Source organism: Podarcis vaucheri, assembly GCF_965113315.1.
Source record: "Podarcis vaucheri genome assembly, chromosome: 4".
Classification (NCBI taxonomy): domain Eukaryota; kingdom Metazoa; phylum Chordata; class Lepidosauria; order Squamata; family Lacertidae; genus Podarcis; species Podarcis vaucheri.
Window position 1 is genome coordinate 30,850,980 of NC_138762.1, and position 12,035 is coordinate 30,863,014.

Here is a 12,035-nt window from a genome sequence, read left to right on the forward strand (position 1 = left end):
ATGAACGATGTAGTCACATTATTTTGAAGTAACAGCCATATGGTGCTTTTTAGATTTAACAAAAATGATTTTATACAGCACAAATACAGAAGCTCATATAGGGTGGTTACACTATTCACCATTCCTTGAGACCTGCCCTTCCAGTGCGCCACCTGCAGTTGAGGTCTGACTGATGGTGACATGAGATGAGCCATTTTAGTGGCTTCACCAGCACGGCTGCCCAGTTAACACCCCACGAGAAGCCCAAAGTTGGCCTAGCAGGCTGCCAGAAAGCAATTCCCAGTCTCCGATTTCTCATTTGCTCCTCCTAAATTCTGAGGGAACTCAGAAGTGAAGCTTCTGCAGGGAGAAGATGAGGGGAGCATAAGTCCTTGCACTAGTGAGCCGATTTAATTGGACACTGTCCTTTTAATCCAGCAGGTTCCTACCCACCTCAGTACCCAATGTTTTATTTATTATCAGTTGACATTCATTGAATTTATTGTTTCATACAATAGTGAGATTTTTTAACTGCTTTAAGGCACTAGAAGGGCAAGGCCAAAATTTCCACATAAACAACAAACAAACAAACAATTAAGCTTGCAAAGCAACCCAAAAAAGCAGCCCAAAGGGAAATATGATGAGAGAATGTTATAAAGCTACCATTTGACTGCTGTTGGAAGCCACCTTTAGGTTTGACAAGGTGAAGCAGAATGGTTTAATTGAATAAGAAACATACAGTATTCTGCTATCTAACAGGAGTGAAATGAAAACTTCAAAGTTGAAAACCTCAAAGATGAAATTGTAGATTTAAAGCGAAGGCTTGGCAACAAGTGAACAGATGTACTTTGCCCTATTCAGGTTGTTCAAAAACTGAAGCTGTTAGAAAATGGCTCATGTTTGTGTAATTAGCCATTCTTCTGTTTTCCCCACTAGAGGGCTTCTTAGCAGAGCTACGAGAAATAAAGAAGCATCAATAAGCCATCTCTATATGCACAAACTTATTCTGAAGAGTTTCACATAAATATACAATAAAGGGTTTATTGCTTCAAGAAACATTTAAGGCCTATGAACAAAACACTGTGGTTGACCCTCTGTTCACAAAAAAAGCAACTTATTGAACTTGGCTGAACGTAACTACATGCTGGAAAGATTAGCTCATATTATGAAGGGAATTTATATGTGATCAATCCAACAAGCTTGTGACAGCTTGACTGCTTTTAGGTTTGACTCACCTTTTACAACAGAATAGAATAATAATAATAATACTGAGAGTTATAAACTTTTAGCTTAACATATTTTATCACCAACAGTGATGGAAAACTTAGGAAATGCTAGGAATACCCCACAGAATCAGATATTCAATAAATAAAGCACAACTTGTCTACCATTTACAGTGAAAAATACAAGAAAGACTACAGCAATATCAAGGTGCCAAAAATAGAAAAAGTTCCCTGAATTAGTTAGTTTTCCTTTACTTTTTTTTTATTAAAAAAAGACTTTCTAGGTATAAGAAATAAGAGGCAAGCAGTATTACATGCTCACTAAACAGGAATATAGTTAAATACCTTAATATTTTTTTTATGCTATCTGAATTTATGTACTGCCAATTCTGCTATGATTCCATTCCCTCTTACGTCCCTCACCACAAATATTTGACTCTAGGCCTTATAATATTTATTACTAAACTGACCTAAGAGATTCCAAGCATGGTTGCTTTTTACCAAAGCACAAAACACACAATTTTGCATTTCAGAGCAGGTGCATGACAAAAAACAAAGAGACTTTTCTCCAGATCAGGCACAGGCATTTGTTTAATCTGAAAGAAAAAAACCTGAAAGGAAAAAAATAAATATAAAAGAGCCCTGATTGTATTTAAATCAGATTTACGATTTCAATTAAAATTTCTCTTTTTTTCATTTGGAATTATCTTGCTTGAACCTAAAGTTTTGCATTGCAATCTGTAGTCTCCATTGACTTGCGTAAGAGGAAAGGAATGCTCTCCCCTTAAAAAATAACTGGTGGCAAGACAAAACCCACCCTATGTTAAAGACCTTTGCTGGGGCTTTCTCCACACTAAGTGCTTTTATAATTTTAAAATCAAATTAACAAAATCCAGATTAACAAAATACAAATGAAGGTTTTACAAAAGAAATAAATTAAGAATCTTTTTAAAACCTCCCCCCAAAAGAGATTTTCCAGTGTACATCCTTTGAGTATCTTTAACCTATTGATTACTGTGATTCTTCAACATCAACTTCATTGGACTGGCCATGTTGTGTGGATGCCTGATTATCGTCTTCCAAAGCAACTACTCTATTCCGAACTTAAAAATGGAAAGTGTAATGCTGGTGGTCAACAAAAGAGGTTTAAAGACTCTCTCAAGGCAAATCTAAAAAAAAAAAAGGTGGTATAAACACCAACAATTGTTGTTTCCTGTTTGGCAGGGGGTTGGACTCGATGGCCCTTGTGGTCTCTTCCAACTCTATGATTCTATGATTCTATGAATTGGGAAACACTTGCCTGCGAGTGCTCCAGTTGGAGAACAGCCTTTAATAAAGGTGTCATGGGCTTTGAAGACACTCAAACTCAGGATGCAAGGGAGAAATGTGCTAAGAGGAAGGCATGCTTGGCAAATCCACACCATGATCAACTCCCTCCCAGGAACCACTGTGGAAGGATGTGTGGATCCAGAATTGGCTTCCACAGTCACTTACAGACTCATTGTTAAAACTGTGTTTATGGAAGACAATCTTACTTGGCTACGAGTGATCGCAGAAGAAGAAGAAGAAAGAGGAGGAGGAGGAGGAGGAGGAGGAGGAGGAGCTGGGCTAGGACTATGATGAATCAAGATCAACCTCCTCCACGAAGCTCACTGGGTGACCTTGGGTCAGTCACTTGCTTTCAGTCTACCCTACAAGACCATTGTGAGGATAAAAATGGGGAGGGTTTATCATGCATGTTGCCTTGAGTTCCTCTTCTGCAGCTGCCTTAGTGATGCCTATGGGAGCTGTCCACGGTCCTGTTCCTATCCTTTCTGCTTCAACTGGGCATTGTCTGCTTCCCCTATGAATTTCTGTGGGCCTCCCTCATAGGCATTTGTGTACAATGAATGTGGAACTGGATACTGCTATCCTAGAAAGTGGCCACCAGGCAGAGTCAACAGTGCTGGGCTAGATGTCCAAAAAATTTGACCAAGTATAAGGAAGTATCATAAGTTCCTGTGATTTGTGCACAGAACACTCTTTTAAGTTTTTGGCAGAAAGAAGAATTGAGGCCTGCGGCTCCAGATCTAAATAATAAGAAACTCTCAGCTGAGCAGTCAGAAGAGAAAGCTGCAGGCATTTGTTTTCCAATTGCAAGGAAAATGATTTCTAATGTGTTATTTTAGTACAATGGGAAAAGTTTCACAATCTCCTAGAAGGAGTGTGTTGAGCACAGTCAAGGAAAAAGCCGCAGGGATGGGATAAATCAAAGCATTAAATTTATAGATTGTGCCTGCAAAACACTTATTTCCAGGCATAGCTGGCGTAATTTTCCCATTGTGTACACATGGATCTGAGACATTCCTTTGTTCCATATGTGCTGGAAATGAAGATGTGATCCAAGAGAAGCCTGACATTAGTGACTGCTTTAACAGTAATAGGTAGGAAATCTTTCTCACCTTTCTATACACTCCTTTACAATGGCAAAATTTCCATCTCCTATAGTCCGGCCAACTTTATATCTCTCTGCTATAGAGGCTGGAACCTGGAAGCCTTCTTCCAACACTTCTGAAAAGAATCAGTACATTTTTATTGGTAGAGAAGGTAACACAGATATGACACACAATACATATTTTACCTTATGGTTTAAGACAACTGGAAACCATTCAGAATCAGCATTCTCATTTTGCTGATCAGAGAAACCGTGCCATTGATATTGCATACACTCAACAAGTTTCACCAGGCTAAGTATGAAAACTTGTAGGCACCAGACCCAGTTTTACACATTTACAAACAATTCTTTGGCATGTATGAACCTTTTTAAAAAAATTATACAAAACAGATGTTTCAGTGATCTGCTCAGAAATAGTTCAATCTCAGGTGGAGACTGCATTAGTTCAACACATCACAATTAAATCTATCTACAAAAGAATTCTAACACTCGAGCACTTCTTTTATTACATCCTGTAATCGGAGACTGCCATAAACTTGCTCATGTGATAAGTGCTATTTTCTCCTCTGTATTAAATATTTAGTTTTTAAATAAGTGTTCTCAATAATGTCACCAACATATACAACCTGGGCACCAGATGCTTTAAAATCACGGTAAGTCAAAACAGTGAAGGAAAGGGTTTTCTAGTTATTGTATTTTAGTAGCCATTAGAGTGCCATTACTCTTCAAACAGTACTCAAAAGCACAGTTTGCAAGTGTCTAATAATGTTTTAAAAAGCTAGAGCCATAAACCTTCACTTACATGTAAAGTGTTTGGACCAGTTAAATACTGGCAATAGTTACGTATTTCAAATACTACCGCTTCAGTTTCTAGCAACTACCAGAAAGAAAGAAAGAAAGAAAGAAAGAAAGAAAGAAAGAAAGAAAGAAAGAAAAGCACTTAAATACATGCATCTTAAAGCAATGAAAGCAGAGCTGACTCCAGGTTTGAAGCAGCCCTTGGCAGTGCCTGTTTCTGAGTCCCCTCCTCCAGCAGTGGACCTTGGTGAGTTTACCTGGCACTGGTAGCCATTTTAAGTTATCACAACGCCTCAGAAGAACTCTACATCAGGGACATTGTGGGAAATGAAAAAGGCAGCTAAACATAAAAGGGAGGGCAGGGCAGGCATCAGCAATGGGCTCTGCCTGGGGACTGGGCACCAGCAGCTGCCCAAGGATGCTGAGGGCTGATACTGGCCCTGAATGAAAGTGTGAGCAGCTTGCATAGCAAACATGCCCTTTTCTATTTTGGCTTAGAACTTACAACTTTAATGCATGTGTTTTATCCATTAAAAAATTACAATAAATACCAAAGTAAGGGACGCGGGTGGCGCTGTGGGTTAAACCACAGAGCCTAGGGCTTGCCAATAAGAAGGTTGGCGGTTCAAATCCCTACGATGGGGTGAGCTCCCGTTGCTCGGTCCCTGCTCCTGCCAACCTAGCAGTTCCAAAGCACGTCAAAGTGCAAGTAGATAAATAGGTACCGCTCCAGAAGGAAGGTAAACGGCGTTTCCGTGCGCTGCTCTGGTTTGCCAGAAGCGGCTTAATCATGCTGGCCACTTGACCTGGAAGCTATACGCCTGCTCCCTCGGCCAATAAAGTGAGATGAGCGCCGCAAACCCAGAGTCGGCCACGACTGGACCTAATGGTCAGGGGTCCCTTTACCTTGACCTTTAAGTAACAAAATAACTGATAAAAACAAAGTAATCAGCTAGTATAAAATGCTGACAATGACTGTAAAATGGGAGGCATATTTTGTGTGCTGGTGTGGCATATTCACACACACACACACACACACACACACACACACACACACACAACACACACAAACACATTACCTTCACCAGGTCCATCATTTTCATCCATGGAGCTGCAGACTTTGGTAGATGCTAGTGATGTAGAGGAGCCACTGTGCTGAGAGCTCTAGAAATATAGAATTGGGTTCAAGGGGAGACACATGGGTGGGAAAGGATTGTTAAATTGTGGTTTCAATGAAGCTAGCTAATACGACAAGATATCTAGGCTGTCTACCTGCAAAAAATGATTTTTTTAAAAAAATAAATGTGTACCTTTTGTATCATGTTCTTTGAAGGGACAATCTGTTTCATTATTCACCGCTGAGCTTCTAAAAAAAAAGCCTTCTACTCAGAAAGCCTAGCCTAACTTCTAAAACGCGTACATTCTTTCATTGACTATGTTGGAAACTACTGAAAGCTCATCTCCCCCTTCCTGGCCTTCCCAACCTCTTCAAATAATTTAGAATATTTCTGCTAATATAATCAGTCTTCCTCGCCATTTGCCTCATGCCACACCTGTAGCTCATTGGAAGTATCTGCACGTGGGAAGCTTCTCAGTGGTCCAGGAAAATTTTGCTCAAAAGAGAAATGCAACAGAATTTTGTGTTAATCTTTGGAAACCCCTATTTCTAGACTAATTTGACCATGCTGGATTAAAAACAAAACAAAACCTGCTCTTCCCAAACTGCTAACGCAAGCAGAAGCCCAGAATTTGAGGTGGCATCTGAGCTGTGGTCTTCAACAAATGCTTTCTGTTTCCATGGATGTACAGAAGCTTGAAAGAAACTAGGGGTGTCAGGTACCTATTAAATCAATGGAATACATATCAAAAGCACCCCACAATATTAAGTCATGAAAATAATGCTGCAGTCCATATAGCACTATCAAAAGATAATGCTTTGAAACTGTCTTGTTTTGTGAAATGTTCGGATAACTGGCATCCTAGAAACACAGAGAAACCTTTTAAATATTCCATGTGACTTACAAAGTGTTGTCTCGGCTGAAAGCATATGGCTAGCAATAATTCTTTTTAAAAAATATATATTCATGGGTTTCTGGGCAATCATTTGTCTCTAATGAAAGAGTGGATGCAGCGGGAAGCTGTTTTGTTGGGGAGGCTTCGGAGCCAAAGAACCATCATCAGAGGGCTACCAAGCCTTCATGGGGAGTGTCTAGAAATAGGGAAAGGGTGGGATGTTTAAACTGTGCTTCACAGAGAGGTCACAAATTCCTGAAGGGGTGATTGGTCATGTTCCCTGGGCCATTTATGCAGTCAGCCAATGAGAGGAGAACTGGTGATACAAAAGTCTTCAGTATTTTAGACAAGGATTCAAAGCCTAGGCATGGGGTGGTAGTGTATGGAAAACAGACCAAAATAAACGAGAACTTGCTCAGATTCCTGAGCCCATCCCCTGTTGCTATCCTTGGATGATTATATACAGATTTGCAATTTATGCAGCAAGGGCATATTTAGATTTGCGCAGTGCTAAATGTGCTGGTTGGGGAGCGGGGAAACTTACCTCAAAGTGTCAAAGTGCAAAAAGGATGGAAAACCTACAGCAAAGCTCCATGACCCCATTCAGGAAAAATAACAAGTACTACAAAACGGTCTCTCAGTTGAAAAACATGAAGTGAAATCTTTGCCAGTATTTATTTTTTGTTGCTATTGCTCCCATATTTTTTAAAAAGATACCGCAATCCAATGCTCTAATTACATAGTGATCTCTGGCTGGGGGAAAAAAAATGTAATATAGCCGCAGCAATAATTTATTTAGGTCACCACTTTTTTTAAAAAAAATGGATCTCATGTATTTTAATTGGAAGTTTTAATTGGAAGATTTCAGGAGATAAGCACCTCTCCAACATTTTGAATACCATTTCAGAATGATTTAACCCAATGCTCTGCATTCTGAGTAAAACATTAACATCTAAGCAATATTTTGTATGGTACTTTTAAATAATGGAATTTAATTATAAAGCTTATTATAAAGCTGCCTTGGTTCCAAAGCTGTGGGATTCTTATTTGCATAGGTGAGTGCATTAATAACATGCAGAATGAGAATCAATTAAATTTAAGAAAATGTTTGAGTTTTTGAAGCCGGTGCCTATTACAGAAGAGGCAGGAGTTTTGTGAATAGCAGGGAGGAGCAGCCAAATAATGCTGCAAATTGGGGTGATTTGGGGATTGCCCCTGCTCTGAAATGAAACATGATGTCAATAAACCTGTCCCACCCCACCCTGGTTTGGACTGGGGCACTCCCCTCTAAGCCCTGTGTTACTTGGGAACTTTGTTTTTCTGCTTTTCTGTGATCTACCCAGTTCTATTTTCTTATATAATATCCTTGTTCCTAAAGGCTTTGCAAAAAGTGAGACTGTCTAAAATGTTATATGTGGCGCACCAAAGAGATTTGGATTATTTTGCTTGTCAGAGCACATCAATGGAGGTGTGGGGTGTTTTTGTTTGGTTGTTGTTGTTGTTTTACCAAAAAAGCCATTACAGGTTTGTTTGTTTTTTAAATCCTATGTTGCTCTGCTTTAACAACAACAAAAAAGTTCCTTTCAGAGAACTTAGGTCTTAGGTCCTATCAGAGATCTGTAAGGGCGTATCAGGAGACTGGCAAACCCTACTGGAGAACACAAACTAACACCATGAACAAAAGTCAGTATGACACTGCAATTCTTTAGCAAGAATACACACCACTCAGTTACCTTTTAATTATTTTAAGGCAGGCAAGAGACAAGCTCCCACTTCCCCTTCACAAAGGACTATGTTGGAAAGTCAATGCTTTCCCCCCCTCCCCAACAAAAATCCCTTTTATTTATTTGTCTGCAATTTGGCAGGTTTAATCTACGCTGGAGAGCCTCCTGTGCCTGAAAAAAAATTCATCCACTTCAGTGAAAAGAGGTTAAAATTGTAGCCATTTTTAAATTCTTGATTATATAGTCCATGGAGAACACGAAGGTTCATTTTATACAGAATGACTTGTAACACAGATTGAAGTGGACAAGGGTGCACAGCAACTCAGAAATAGATCATAATTTTTATAAACTCACAGAAAGATACAAGGTTAATGAATGTTAGAGGCCGAGCACATCCATAGTAAACGACAAACTTTTTTTTAACCATTTCTATTCTTACTACCAATATTACTGGTACATATCTATAATATTACTACACTCTTACATATCCAATAAAACAGTCCTCAAGTTTTTAAAAGCAACAGTATTATACTAATTATATTATTAGACAAGTTTATGCATTTTCTAATTCGTTACTTCCCTTAATTTTTTTTAAAAAATATTTCAATGATTGCCTTACACGTCTAATTTGAAGGCTACAGACATGAAAGTTATAAATAAGCAGGAAATCCCAAATCACCCTAATTATCTGAGAATATATTTTATTCTCTTTTTTGCCCCTGGTATTTTAACATTACAAAGAATCTTTGCTATGGAAGCATGATGGCTCTTATTAACATGATATTTTAGCACATCCTATATTATTATATTGGGGGGCGGGATTCAATAAATTAACTGAATACTGTCAAACACTTTCTCTCAGTTAAGTCAAATTTTAAACACACTGCACCTAAATACGCAGAAAATCTGGATTACATCTCACAATTTAAATTGGGAAATATGATTTTCTGTCCAGCATGTAATTAATGTGTTTTTAATATATTTTTATATATCATCAACTGAAGCACAATATCCTATCTTACATAATAATGGTTTGTTGAATGGCGACTAATTGATCAAGGGCATTCAATCCAGCAAGAGGTATCAGCTAATGGAAGAAGAGGGATGAAATTTCGGCTGATTCCCTTCCTCCTCCAGAACAGATTTTCCAGGGAGCTCTTCTTCCATGATCTATTAGTGTAGAGTTTTACTTATCTGTTCTCATATCCAAATTCATCAGATTATTTTATATATTCTGTATAGCAGCCCTTTCACTTTTTAATATTTGCACAATAAGACTTAATGACGAATAATCCATGTATTTTCCTTACACACAAAAACAAACAAGCTATAGGTTATTGGTGTACACAAAGTGATCCACATTTCATTTCCTGACAGCATAAGGCAGATAATGCCAGCTAAAATCCAACCGATATAGTTCAAGATAATCAAAGATTAGTTAAGGCAACTAGTTGGAATGAATGGTAGTATTTGTTGTTTGGTGCTGCAAGACAACCTTTAACAGGAAACTCCTGCAATTTTTATCTTAGCAGGCTTTTCTCCCATATAAATGGTTGAAATGTGGCTTGTACGTCACTCAAAAGTTGAGTTGAAACTGCTATCGGAAGGGAAAGGAACAAAAATAAGCAATACAGACAAAAGATACATTTTAACAATATGATGCTAATCTCCCAAGTCATCATTCAGCCAGATATGACTGTATTTCAAAAAAAATTTGATGTCTTCTTACAGAGAAGTCTGGTATTTATTTTCAAAAAAACACTCCTTTGAATAAGTCGCCAAATATACCAGTATTTGCAGTATCTTACCTTCTTCTTGTTCCCAAGTAATGGACTAATATTTGTGACTACATTGGAAAGATAAGTGGAAGTATTTATGCCTATTATTTCATATCTGTGTACAGTTAATTTGCATCCAAAAACCTCAATAATATTTAGAATCAATTTAACAATTTGTGTAAAAGATTGTATTTTGTGGGTTCATGAGATAGCATCACCTGCATTTTATATCATTTACTGTGCAAATACCACGGATATCAAGACTTGATTGTACACATGCAGCCAAAATTTAAGTTGAAGAAATAAAAAGTAGTGAAGACAAAAGACACCCTTGCCTCATTCCTCTAATTTCAATGATTTTGATAAATATTATTAGAATAAGGTAATATTTTACGTTTTCTGCTTTCAGGTGACTTTTTTTTATTTAATTCAACTCAGAATCCCTAAATTTTGTATGTGCCACAGCCTAGTTTTGTTTATGTAACCCTGAGTTATTTCTCCTGAACTTTCTCAGCTCCCCCCCCCAAACAGGAATTTCTTGCATCATCAACATGTCAGTCAAATTTCTTCTACTCATACAATCATTTACATGAGCTGCTTAGCCTTAATGTTTAGAGCCTCTGCTTAATTACAGGCATTCATTATTACTTCTACTTGTCTTTGGACTACTCGTTCAATTAATAAGTCTTTCATTAAAATGCCGTTTTGTGTATAAAAATCTTTAAATAACTTGGAAACATCACACACAATGTTAGGATTCCATCCAAGCTTTTAGAGCTTTGGTGAAGGAGCTAAAAAATACATGGTCGTCCAAAATTCTGCACAGATTTCTGCTTTTGAGAGTTGCATTCTAGAGGCATGCACCCTTCTTCCAGACTGGCTTGACAAGATGCCTCCAACATGGCCATTCTTAGGGCCAAAGTGGATGTTATCTTGGTATTGGCAAAATACCAAAGAATGTGGTGATAGCACAGGGAATATTTGCAGGTTGAGCAGGAAACTTGACCCTATCTGTGAACATGGATTCTTCTGCTATTCCCCCATCTCCAACACCACCCCTCTTTTTTCCAACCAGGTTGTCTTTAGTTTTAGCAAGTGACTGGGGAAAATATATTTGAAAAATGAGAGGGGAGGCACTTATAGGTGAATGTACAGGTTGGGGGTGGAGTTAAGCACCTTCTCCCACATTCTAATTTCTCCTGAAAAATGCAAATCCCACTCTTCCATCATGTTATGGCATATAATCAGTTTGCCTATCAGGATATATAAAGAGGAATCTTCATGAAATCTGTTGACTGCTGCTGGTTGTGTCACTTTGAGTAGCTTTTCTTGCTTGAGCACACCAAGTGAGGATTTCCTTTTCCTTTTTCTCCTTTTAGATTTTATTCCTTGAATAAAAAGCCCCACATTATATTGTAAACTGCTTCTCACAGAGAAAGAGAGAAAGAGGGAGAATATTTCTCTCTATTGGGATTTTTAGGTGTGTCTCTTTGCGGATTGGTCATTATGGACCCCAAAGCTTAGGAGATGCTAAACATCTAAAAAGATTTCAGTCAACCACTATTTTGGTCAGAATGCTTAAAAATCCTGAGTGATGCAGCTGCACTGCGCACCCTAAGGCTCAGCACAGCTGTAGATCACATTAGGATCACTACAAAGAGAGAATTCCATGCCAAAGAACCTATATGGAACCTAAAGCGTTTAATATAAATGGCCTGTCTTAATTTTAATTCAGTCTGCACCATGTGAAATGTCATCACCCCTAAACAAATTTTAAGAGGGAACTCTTGCCTCAGTTTCTGGCCACCTGGCTGTTTTTATGGCACACCTACATTAAAAGAAAGTGGCTGCATAAAAGCAGGATTGGGTCTTTAGTGTAATAAGCACTTCACGTCCAGCTCAGGTTCGCATAACAGATGGTCAACATACCACCATTTCTCTATGATGGGAAAGGGAAGATCAGTGCTATAAAGTTTCAACCACATCTTACTGGAAGATTTGTTCGGCAGCTCATTTGTAAACATTTAAAATGGGGACGCCCAGTGACATTCCTCAAATTCAGGGAGCAAAGTATCACAATGCATAC

The 12,035-nt window shown here is 38.3% G+C and overlaps 1 protein-coding gene across 4 annotated transcripts in view; it reads right to left on the minus strand.

Annotated features, from left to right (window-relative positions):
• Positions 1-12,035, minus strand: part of DCLK1 (doublecortin like kinase 1) — a 200,260-nt gene that overhangs the window by 41,943 nt on the left and 146,282 nt on the right. For 3 of the 4 annotated variants that reach the window (XM_082221571.1, XM_082221573.1, XM_082221574.1), the window contains 2 exons: positions 5,514-5,598; positions 3,644-3,752 (listed from right to left, as the gene is read on the minus strand). In XM_082221571.1, coding sequence (XP_082077697.1) covers positions 3,644-3,752; positions 5,514-5,598 — 194 coding nt within the window. The remainder of the gene's footprint in view (positions 1-3,643; positions 3,753-5,513; positions 5,599-12,035) is intronic. The other variant, XM_082221572.1, reaches the window with a different exon arrangement.